Source organism: Hyperoodon ampullatus (genome assembly GCF_949752795.1).
Source record: "Hyperoodon ampullatus genome assembly, chromosome: 1".
NCBI classification, from domain to species: Eukaryota; Metazoa; Chordata; class Mammalia; order Artiodactyla; family Ziphiidae; genus Hyperoodon; species Hyperoodon ampullatus.
The window spans coordinates 140,029,704-140,042,382 of NC_136914.1; the positions used below are offsets into that span (position 1 = coordinate 140,029,704).

The 12,679-nt window shown below is 36.7% G+C and overlaps 1 protein-coding gene across 1 annotated transcript; it reads right to left on the reverse strand.

Moving 5' to 3' along the window:
* Window positions 1–1,871: 1,871 nt before the first annotated feature.
* On the reverse strand, window positions 1,872–11,571 carry LOC307058055 (coiled-coil domain-containing protein 115-like; the record flags this gene model as incomplete). Its single annotated transcript, XM_079711396.1, has 2 exons — window positions 1,872–2,392; window positions 11,553–11,571. The coding sequence occupies 2 exons, from the start codon at window positions 11,569–11,571 to the stop codon at window positions 1,872–1,874; spliced, it is 540 nt and encodes a 179-aa protein (XP_079567522.1).
* Window positions 11,572–12,679: the final 1,108 nt, after the last annotated feature.

Genomic DNA, 12,679 nt, shown 5'->3' on the forward strand with positions numbered 1-12,679 from the left:
TCTGTTTTTTGGGGGGTTTTTTGCTATTGAATTGTAGGAGTTCCATATATATTTTTCATATTAACCCCTTATCAGATATATGGTTTGCAAATATTTTCTCCCATTCTGTAAGTTTCCTTTTCACTCTGTTAGTTTCCTTTGCTGCACAGAAGCTTTTTAGTTTGATGCAGTCCCACTTGTTTATTTTTACTTTTCTTGCCTGTTCCTTTGGTGACATATCCATGATTTCATGGATTGCCAAGACCAATGTTGTAAAGTTTTCCCTCCAATGTTTTCTTCTTGGAGTTTTACAGTGTGAGGGTCTTACATTTGCATCTTTAATCCATTTTGAGTTGTTTTTTGCATATGGAGTGAGAAAGGTCCAATTTCATTCTTTTATATGGGGATATCCAGTTTTCCCAGTACCATTTGTTGAATAGACTATCCTTTCCCCATTATGTGTTCTTGGCACACTTGTTGAAGATCAGTTGACCCATATATACATAGGTTTATTTCTGGGCCTTCAATTCTGTTCCATTGGCCTATATATCCATCTTTGTGCCAGTACTATACTGTTTTAGTTACTGTAGCTTTGCATTATAAATTTTTTTTTTGTGCTTAAAGTATGTATTAAAGGCTCAAAAATTAAAACAGTGTGGTTCCTGTGTCTGACATTAAGATCAATGAAACAGAATGGAACCGCCGGAACATGGTACGGGTATACAACATTGCGATTAATCGAAAGAAAAAGGTGGCATCACAAATCAGCGATAAGGGTGGTCCCCTGTATGTGGATCTGTGGTAGAAAAGAGGAAATTGAGTGCAGGACTCACCCTGTACCTCACTTGAAAACACAAAAGTTCTTGAGGAAAACACTGGCGAATTCCCTTACCGTCACATCAACTACAATCCCAAAGCAAGAAATCATAAAATAGCTGATTGATAAATTCAAATGTACTAAGAAAACTGACTTAAAAACACAAGAGCTGAGAGATGCTCATGATAGCTTTCACCTTGCTCTTTGAGCTATTCATTTGGTCTGTGCAGTTTTATGTAATGTGTTTTATTTTACAATAAGTTCGTTTTTTTTTTTAAACCACCATAAGCAAAATTAAAAGACAAACTGGGAAAAAAATTTACATCTCATATTATGAACAAAAAACTAACATCCACCAAACATAACAATTAGTTCCTAGAAACTGTTAAAAATATCAACAAGCCAGTAGGAATATGAATTGACACAGAATTCCTGGCCCTTCAACAAATTAAAAGACTCACTCTTGGAAAGATAAGGCCAAGTTTTTAAAAACCTGAATGGTCTCTTGAAAGATTTCCCTTGAAAATCTAGTTCCGATCCTTTTTACTTTCTGGCTTAAAACCTGCCAAGCACTGCCCACATCTACTCAGGTTTGTGTGTGTTTTATCGATGAGGAATCATTCTGTCCTGATCTGTTAGCTGTGTATGGTTTTTTCCTCCATCAAAATCACTTTTAAGGATCTAGTGAAAGTGAAGCACCTACTTCTTGTCCTTCCCTGCCACTAGCTGTGCAATATTTCATCCTTTAATGAAAAACCACAGCTGATTTATGCATCAGGTTGTTACAGTTGTTCAGTGATATGAACTAACCTAACAGGTTTGTGTCTGCCCCACATGAATATGTCCTGAGACAACAGAAGTCTAGAAGTGGTTTCAGAGTAGTGGTTTTCAACATTACTCACTTTGTCCCTTCAAACGTCCCCACCTAACAAAGTTGGAAACATGCAGACCAGAGAAGTATTAAGGAGGGAGGAATAGCTGGGGTGGGGGGCTATCTGTGAAGGAAGAAGGCCTGAGATAATGCTGCCACATGGAAGAACAGCTGTGCTCACTGCCTTGCTTCTGTGGTGGCAGGTCAGGGAGCCCCGGGCTCCAGCTGCTTGAGTTTCTCCTGCAGCCCCTGGAGCTGGCTTCGACCCCAGTCAATGCGGATCTGAAGGCTGGCCATGTCTGCAGCCAGCTGCAGACCCTCCCGGAAGCTGGCTTGAGTTTGCCGCAGACTGTGAGGTACCAGGATTCCAAACCAGTTCAGAGGGTCCTGGGGAGCTGGGGAGGGGTCGGGCTGCGGGGTCCTCGTGAGACCCTTACGCCTGCGCAGAACTGCCTCGCGGGGTCCCACCTCCTCTGTAGTCTGGGTGCCGGCTCTCACCATCCAGAACTTCTGGGGTTCGTCCTGGGCCTCGCTGGTGCAGACGCAGACCTGGGGCTCCATGCGGGAAGCATACTGCAGAGGCCCTACTGACTTCGCACCCATGGCATAGCGAGCTTTGGAGAGCGAGAGCCAGCCCTCCTCCACCTGGGCATTCAGCGCCGCCCACTTCACCTCCAGTTCCTCCAGGTCCCTGAGCAGCTGCAGTATAAGGGAGTCCAGCTCGGCTCACCGATTCCGCGCTGCCATGGGCTCCGCCCACCTGCATTATAAATTGAAATCAGGAAGCGTGATGCCTCCAGCTTTGCTCTTTTTAGATTTTTTTTTCTATTTCTTTAAAAAATTCCACTGGAATATTTATGGGAATAGCATTAAATCTGTAGATTGCTTTGGGCAGTATGTGTGTCATAACAATGTTAAGTCTTCCAATACATGAACATGAGATGTCTTTCCATTTACTTCTGTAAGTTTGTTTCATCAATGTATTAATTTTCAGCATACAAGTCTTTTATTCCTTGCTTATGTTTATTCTGAAGTATTATGTTTTTCTGTTTTTGTTTTGTTTTGTTTTGTTTTGTTTTTGCGGTATGTGGGCCTCTCACTGTTGTGGCCTCTCCCGTTGCGGAGCACAGGCTCCGGACGCGCAGGCCCAGTGGCCATGCCTCACAGGCCCAGCCGCTCCGCGGCATGTGGGATCCTCCCGGACCGGGGCACGAGCCCGTGTCCCCTGCATCAGCAGGCGGACTCTCAACCACTGCACCACCAGGGAAGCCCTTATGTTATTTTTGATGCTATGATAAATGGTATTGTTTTCTTAATTTCCTCTGTGAGTAGCTTATTGTTTGTGCTTAGAAATGCAAATTGTTTTCATATGATTTGTACCCTGAAACTTTACTGAATTTATTAATTCTAACAGTATTTTTGGTGGAGTCTTTCGGATTTTCTATTTATAAGATTATGTCACATAAAGACAGAGAGAATTTTACCTCTTCCTTTTTAATTTGGGTGCCTTTTATTTCTTTTTCTTGCCTAATTGTTCTGGCTCAGATTTACATTTGTTCTTTTGAAATACTAGAAATATTTTTATGTGTTATACCAAATTTAACCCTAGCATATTTTTAGAAAGAGGTTATTTGAAATGGCAATGCACTTTGAGTCAGGGAGAGAAAAAAATAGAAATCCAAAACTTCTTTCTGTTTATTCAAAATAAAAATACACTTAGAGTTATGAAAATATAGGTTTACCATTTCTACCTTGTAAGTTGATGTATTAAGTGCATAAAATTTTTGACTACATGAACATAGTTTGAAGGGAAGAGTGTCTTGAGATTAAGTTTTCAAAATACTTTTTATTTTCATTAACTAGTAATCATTTATTAGTGTTTCTTATATTTTTAGCTTTAAACATTTAAGCAATAGATAAACTATGCAATAAATTTGCATGGTATATGCCTGAGAATTATATAAATGAATAATGGTAACAACTAACAGGATGAATAGAGGTGTTCATATTGAGAAAATGAATCATAAACAAACTTATTGATCACAGAATTAATACAGGTCTGCTTGTAATCTTCTTATATGCCCTCAAATGCCTCTAGCATGGATGGAAATACTATTGAAAACATTTGTTTTTATTAGTTAGAAAAAAGATGTTGAAAGTGGAGAGACAGACTGTGAATCCAATCACCATAAAGACTATAGTACACCATCTTCCTTTATCTGTCAGTGATGCTGGATAGTCTTCACATGTACAGTATTGTGATTTATGGATTAAGATGGATTGTATTACTCAGCATGCCATCTTTAATTTATTGGTTAAAGAATCTTAGGTATTATTTGAAACTTAATCCTGATCCATGTGAACCCTTGGTATCTATTCAAATTCCCCACATCCCATGAGGCTGAACTTCCTCTGGAATGAGTAGTGGCAGCTACAGTGCCTAGGAGCTGATCCCACCATTTCTGAGCCAACACTGGGGCTCGAGCTCATTCTTTATCTGTCCCTCCATCAGGACCCACACTTACTTTCTCCACCCCCCCCAGTCACATAGTGTCCCTGCAGGCTCCAGGTGCACCCTGTTTGACAACCTGGGAAACCTCATAACTCCACCAGGAGCAGGCCCTGAATCCCTTATGTTGTTCAAAAAAAGAAAAAAGAAAAAAAAAAGAGAAAAACCTCCAAAACTAAGCTGGATGTGTTAGTTAACTTTATTGTGGTAATAATTTTGCAATATGTATGTATTTTCTTTATAATTATTTTAATGTCTAAAGCATATAATATAAGGGTCAGAGCTTTCTCCCAGACTCAAGTTTATAAATTCTCAGTTGGCTTGTGAGGTCAGTAGAGATACTTCTACTTGTCTAATTTAGTTTCTGGAAAGACTTTATTCAAGTCCTCAATGGTCATCTGATCAAATGTAATGATATTTTTCATCTTCTTCAGCTCTTCCTTGTACTCCACAATTCTGGCCTTTGAGAGAGACAAAAACTCAGCATAACTTTTCATATCTTCTTTTTCTTCAGTGTTCAACTGGCAGTATATTTATTCTCTGGCACAGAAACCTTCAAGGCATTAAACTGAACTAGATGCTTTTTCACATTTTAAAGCAATGATAGGCTTATGCTTCTAGATTTTCTTTGGCTTTTCTTCAAACTAATAGAAGAAAAAAAGGAAGAAGCAACTATGTAGGATGTGTTTTTACTAAAATTATAAAACCATTAATGATGTTTTCATCAAGTCAAAAGAGATCATTTTTACCTTAACTCTTGAAAATGCTGGAAACAGCTCTTGTCTTTTAAAATTCCTTAATGCAGCATGTTTAAACATTTGTCTTTTGTTCGTTTTTGTTATTGTTGTTCACACACAATGCATGACTAAGGAGTCAGTTTTCAATTAAGTTCTAGTGAAAGTTAGCCACTTGCAACTCTTAGAAACTGCCAAAGTGAAAAAGAGAGTTCTTCAGCGCATGCTTTACCAAAAAGCTTGTTACTTTTTTCATGAATGTATAAATGTTAGCATAGAGCACAAGCTTGGCTTTATAATATTGAAAAATAAATGACTAGCTCATGTTTATGATGGTGGGGAGTGTGGTGTAACAGTTATGTCAAATATAAGTCATAAATATTACAATGGGATCTGGCTAGTGACTTGCTAGAGACGTTGGACATAGCAGTGTGCTGTATTTGTTCAAGTACTTTGCAGAAAAGATTTCACTCATCTTTATAATATCCTTTTCATGGAGGGATATTTGAGTGGAGATTGGAGGGAAGATTGCTAGTTGCTTAGCAAATCAGAAGAGTTAGGAGGGGAATCAGGTCTTTCCAAACCTTGGTTTAGAGTTACATGTATTTCAGGTGACGCATCATTACAGTGCAGCTTTGTCCCTGACTGTAAACTGTGTATGGGAACAGTTTGTCACACGCTATGGAATTCTTCAAAAGATTGTCCCAAGTATTAATATTGCCAAAGACCCCAGGCATTGGCAAAAGCTCTTTCCATTTGTTACCTCATATGTGATATTTTTGTTTGTCTTGGTATGTGTAAAACTGGATAATTTTGTTTATGGGATTTTCAATATGTGTGCATGATTTTATTTTATTTTTTTAATTTATTTTATTTTATTTTTTTGCGGTACGTGGGCCTCTCCCTGTTGTGGCCTCTCCCGTTGCGGAGCACAGGCTCCGGACGCGCAGACTCAGCGGCCATGGCTCACGGGCCTAACCGCTCCGCGGCATGTGGGATCTTCCCAGACCAGGCCTCGAACCCGTGTCCCTTGCATCGGCAGGCGGACTCTCAACCACTGCGCCACCAGGGAAGCCCCTGTGTGCATGATTTTAAGCAAAGTATCTTGAATTCTGGTATTTAGAACAGCCTTAAATATCCAAATAGATATAAAAATTTGAAGTTTATGAAAAAGTGTTCCAAATATCACAGCTACCATTAAAAAGGAAACAAATTTACAACCTTTAGGATGAAAAGCAGCACCCTCTCCCCCAATGGTTGTTTCTTAAAGGACCTAGAAATGTTCAGGTGTAACATGAGCAAAGAAACATTACAAATTGACAACCTTAAATAAGGGCTCCTTAAGTAGCACTAAGCAACAGCTTATTCATTCATTCATTCATTCAATTATTTTCAGCTCATACAATGTACAAAGTACTGTGAGAATAAGTAAGCCAATTATCAGATCTTAAGTGCTTTAGGAAATAGAAAGTGCTTTAGTAAAACATCATCATTTTTCATTAATCAGATTAGGAAACATTAAAAATATTTTGCAGTTTGAGGATTGCTGGTCAGGCATTTCATATGAATCCCCTCAGTGGGGATTTGTCTGATTTTTTCCTCATGATTAAGCTGCAGTTATGGGTTTGGGGGGAGACTACAGAGGTAAAGTGCCATTCTCATCACATCATATCAAAGGTACATACTATCAATATGACTTATCACTGTTTATGTTACCTTTTATCACCTAACTTTACTGTTGTCAAGTTTACCACAGTAAAATTACTCTTTTTCTTTTTTTTTCCTCCCTTCCTTTTCATAGTCCTTTTTGGAAAAACCCCATGCTGAAAGTGTAGGGAGTTATGTTCTTCTTACTTGATGGTAGAATGTCTACACAAAGTACAAGGAATTCTGTACAGGAGATTTGTTTATTTTCCCTAATTCATTTACTCAGTCATTTATATATCATTAAGGACTTATGACAAAAACGAAGTCTGAGAAATTCTCATAGCCAAGAGTTGCCTACGGAGACATAACTAAATGTGATGTGATATCCTGAATGGGATTCTGGAACTGAAAAAATACATTTGGGAAGAATTGTGGAAATATAAATAAAATATGGATTTTAGTTAATGATAATATAAAATATTGGCTCAAGTATACCATGCTAATATAAGATGTTAATATTAAGGAAAACTGGGTAAATCTCAGTACTATCTTTGCAAGAATTCTGTAAATCTAAAACTGTTCTAAAATTTTAAAAACTTATTAAATTAAAAACATACCCTTCCCACACAAAAAATATTAATGCATTCAGAAATTGTCAAGGTCTGGGAATCAAATCCACATAATTTTAGTGGAAATGTGAACGGGCACTCTCTGTCAGTAACTATTGAAATGTTAGTATGCACGTATTCTTTGGTGTTTCAAACTCATTTCTAGGAATTTATTCAGTAGAAATGAAAGCAAAATGGAAGTGTGTCACTTTCAAAATGGAATGTGTCACTTACAAAATGGAATGTGTCACTTACAAAATGGAAGTGTGTCATTGCTGTTTTTTTGGTGATAGTAATTACGGAGTAAAACCTATAATAACTCAAACAACCTACCTCAATATTCAGCAAGGTGTAATGGTTGAGGGAATTGTGCAACTTGTCTGTAGAGTCTCCATTATAGAGGTGGCTGAACCTAGAGTCTGTCATACAGAGTGAAGTAAGTCAGAAAGAGAAAAACAAATACCATATGCTAGCACATATATATGGAATCTAAAAAAAAAAAAAAAAGTGGCTGTGAAGAACCTAAGGGCAGGACAGGAATAAAGACGCAGATGTAGAGAATGGACTTGAGGACACGGGGAGGGGGAAGGGTAAGCTGGGATGAAGTGAGAGAGTAGCATGGAATAATATATACTACTAAATGTAAAATAGATAGCTAGTGGGAAGCAGCCGCATAGCACAGGGAGATCAGCTTGTTGCTTTGTGACCACCTAGAGGGGTGGGATAGGGAGGGTGGGAGGGAGACGCCAGAGGGAGAGGATGTGAGGATATATGTATACATATAGCTGATTCACTTTGTTATACAGGAGAAACTAACACAACATTGTAAAACTATTATACTCCAATAAAGATGTTAAAGAACAAACAAACAAACAAAAAGGAGACTTCTCTGTATGTATGTATTCTCTGGAAAATATAACTACAATATGATGAAGATATATATACATATCTCCTACTTTTAAACAACCAGATAAACAAGAATATATTATATATGTATAGAATCATACACTCTGAACTATTAAGAGAAGCTTCCTTAGAAAAGTATAATTGTAGTGGGGAATATTAACTTTTCATTTGTATCTCTTTCTTATTGGAACTGGTACAATCCTCGTTTATTCCTTTTATAATAAAACTATAGCTTTTCTTTGTAGAAGCAAAGGATGTGTTTGTTCACATATACATTATTTTTGGTAGTAGTTATGCTATAATTCATTAATATGTTATTAATTAATCAAACTCAGTTCAAGTTCTCATAATTTCATTAGCTGGAAATTATAAATCTAGAGCTCCTACCTAAATTTAAGAAAATTAGATGCCATTTAGTTTTTAACTTTTTCATTCATTTAATGGTTCTCATAATATGTGCCTTCTAGGCTCATTGTATAGGTGGGGAGGTAGATGACTAATTAATAGAACAATGTAGTAAATGGCTTTACCTTTATAGGCTCTTTAAGTAATATGCCATTTTTACCATAGAGCATTGAAAATGAGGTGGGCTGCTAAGAGGCTGTAAGACACTTGGTATAATGGAAACAAGCTTGGAGATATGTTATATCTGTAAAGTTAAGAAGAGGTCACATCACAGAAGTCATAATTGCTGTGTCTTGGGTGGCCATTAAGTTTCACATCCTATGCCAAGGGCTTTCAGTTGATAGTGGTTTTCTGTAGCAAAGTGTTGAGACAGATTCTTAGGCTGAGTATATACTCTGTGGCAAAGACTGTGACAACTGCTTGTTGATATCTGTCAAAGGCACTCACTAGATAGGGGTGACAGGCCTTCCAGGTATTTGCCTGACATTCAGAGGTTTTTCAGTGTAGTTTTAATTTTTATCCAGTACTATTTAGCAAGTTATAGAGTTAACTAAAGAGGATTATTTTCCTTAAAGTGATGCACAAAAAGTAATTAAAAATAATTATTATGAATGAGATATTAGAACTTTATAAGAATATATGTATGTGTTCACATGTACTTAAATTTTTTTTAATTGAAAGCAGTTCAAATCACTAAATAAATTTGGATAATTAAGTTTAATAGTTTAAATCACAAACTCTCTGAAATATAGAATACAAATGAGTAAAAGAAAAATTCTCAAGTATAGTGATCACTTAATCCAGCCTGAACTCAACAGAGAAGTGACCACCAACTAGGACTGGGCATCAATTTTCCCCATTCAGTATTCAGAATATAAAATGAAAGAATCCTAGGTAGCTTACAGCATTAATTCAACCATTATTAATTCATGGGATCATTTTATGATTCTTGAATGAAACCAACTATTTGGTACCTGGAAAGTCTATATGGTGATTGCTTAGAATCAGACCAGTTGTACAGGCATACCTAGTTTTATTGCACTTTGTTTTACTGTGTTTTGCAGATACTGCATTTTTTACAAATTGAAGGTTGGCAGCAACCCTGTGTAGAGCAGGTGTATTGGTGTCATTTTTCTAACAGCATTTGCTCATTTCCTGTCTCTTTGTCACATTTTGGGATTCTCTCAATAGTTCAAACTTTTTAATTATTATATTTGTTATGGTGTTCTATGATGAGTGATCTTTGGTGCTACTATTATAACTGTTTTGATGTGCCACAAGCTACACCCAAATAAGTTGGTGAACCTAATCGATAAATGTCATATGTGTTCTGACTGTTCCACAGAGCAACTCTGCCCATCTCTCTCCCTCTCCTCAAGCCTCCCTATCCCTGAGACACAATGATATTGAAATTAGGCCCATGAATAATCCTGCACTGGCCTCTGAGTGTGCAAAGGAAGGAAGAGTCACATGTCTCTCATTTTAAATCAGAAGTTAGGAATGATTAAGTTTAGTGAGGAAGTCATGTCTAAAGCCTAGATAGGCCAAAAGCTGGAACTCTTGCGCCAAACACAAAGCAAAAGTTCTTCAAGGAAATTAAAAGTACGACTCCAGTGAACAAAGGAGTGATAAGAAAGTGAAACAACCATATTGCTGATATGCAGAAAGTTTTAGTGGTCTGGATAGAAGATCAAACCAACTACAACATTCACTTAAGCCAAAGCCTAATCCAGAGCAAGGCCTTAACTCTCTTTAATTCTGTGAAAGCTGAGAGGGGTGAGGAAGCAGCATAAAAAACTTTGAAGCTAGCAGATGTTGGTTCATGAGGTTTAAGGAAAGAAGCCATCTCCATAACATAAAAGTGCAAGAGGAAGCAACAAGTGATGATGTAGAAGCTGAAGCAAATTATCCAGATCTAGCCAAGATAGTTAATGAAGGTGCCTGCACTAAACAACAGATTTTCATTGTACACGAAACTGCCTTATAGTGAAAGAAAATACCATCTAGTACTTTCATAGCTAAAAAGGAGAAGTCAAGGCCTGGCTTCAAAGCTTTAAAGGACAGGCTGACTCTCTTGTTAGGGGCTCATGCAACTGGTGACTTTAATTTGAAGCCAGTGCTCATTTACCATTCTGAAAATCCTAGGGCACTTAAAGGATGATGTCAAGTCAACTCTTCCTGTGCTCTATAAATGGAACAATAAAGAACAATAACATCTGTTTACAGCATGGTTTACTGAATATTTTAAGCCCAGTGTAGAGACCTACTGCTCAGAAAAGAAATATTCCTTTGAAAATATTGCTGCTCATTGACAATGCACCTGGTCAAGAGGTCTGATGGAGATGTACAACAAGATTCATGTTGTTTTTATGCCTGCCAACACAACATCCATTCTGCGGCCCATGGATCAAGGAGTCATTTCAACTGTCAAATCTTATTATACAAGAAATACATTTTGTAAGACTATTGCTGCCAAAGAAGATAATTTCTCTGATGGATCTGGGCAAAATAAATAAAAAACCTTCTGGAAAGGATTCACCATTTTAGATGCCACTAAGAACATTTGTGATTCATGGGAAGAAGTCAAAATATCAACATTAACATGAGTTTGGAAGAAGGTGATTCTAACCCTCATGGATAACTTTGAGGGAGTCAAGACTTCAGTGGAGGAAGGAACTGCAGATGTGGTGGAAATAACAAGGGAACTAGAATTAGAATTGGAGCCTGAAGATGTGACTGAATTGCTGCACTCTCATGATAAAACTTAAATGGATGAGGAGTTTCTTCCTATGGATGCGCAAAGAAAGTGGTTTCTTGAGATAGAATCTACTCCTGGTGAAGATGCTGTGAAGATTGTTGAAATGACAACAATGGACTTAGAATATTACATAAATTTATTTGATAAAGCGGCAGCAGGTTTTGAAAGGATTGACTTCAATTTTTAAAGTTCTGTGGGTAAATTGTTGTCAAACAGCATTGTGTGCTACAGAGAAATCATTGGTGAAATGAAAAATCAATTGATGTGGAAAACTTCACTGCTGTCTTACTTTAAGAAATAAAAACTGCCACAACCAACCTTCAGCATCCACCACCATGATGGGTTAGTAGCCGTCAACATGGAGACAAGATCCTGCACCAGCAAAAAGATTAGGACTTGTTGAAGGCTCATATGATGGTTAGCATATTTTTAGCAATAAAGCATTTTTTAATTAAGTAATATACATTGCCTTTTTAGACATAATGCTATGGTACAATAAGTAGACTATGTATATTGTAAATATAACTTTTATATGCACTGGGAAACCAAAAAATTCACGTGACTTGCTTTGTTGTGTTACTGACTTTATTGTTGTAGTCTGGAACTGAACCCACAGTATCTCCAAGGTATGCCTGTACATAATTAGGAAAAATCCAATGATAGTTGTAGATGGTGTATATAACATACAAATAGAAGATGTACAACTGTAAATCCTTTGTTATCTAGAAACCAACTAACCAGGACATAAATTATCTCTGTCTCTAAATATGGATAAGGGTGGTTATGCATACATTAGTATGTGCATGTACAGACACAGACATTCTCTTTACCAGAGAGATACAACTTTGGAAAAATAAACCTGTGTAGCAGAGATTTATTGGTCAACATACATTAAACCTCATATGCTAAGTAAGACTGTAAGATGTAACAAATGATAGCCCCAAGGCACTGTAAGACCTCCACAACTCCAAAGGACTTACTGGACAATCTTTATTCAAATAGGAGAGAAGGCAACTTTGATTTTAATTATTTTAATAAAAATCATTTTATAAGTTATAAATGTTAATCAAAGCCCCTAAGTCCTTGAAAAGTTTATAATTCAAGTACTCTTGAATTTTAGAGACTCTATTAAAATCATTAAAAATAAATACAATATTTCTTCTCAATTATAGAAAAATAAATGGATTAACCTTCTAACCTAATGTTGTTAGAAACAAAATTTTTACATTTATAGTAATTAGCCAATTAACTAACTGTTCTAATATTTAATAATGAAATAAAAGATAGAGCTAATTTACATTATATTCCTTAAAAGCAAAGCAAAACTACATATGAAAAATTGAAGAAAAAAGGAAATAGTAGTGCTTACTAAGTGTCCGTTCAAAAGGTTTAATATTTGTTATCACAAATGAACAATGCAAACATTTATATTATCATGTTTTCAC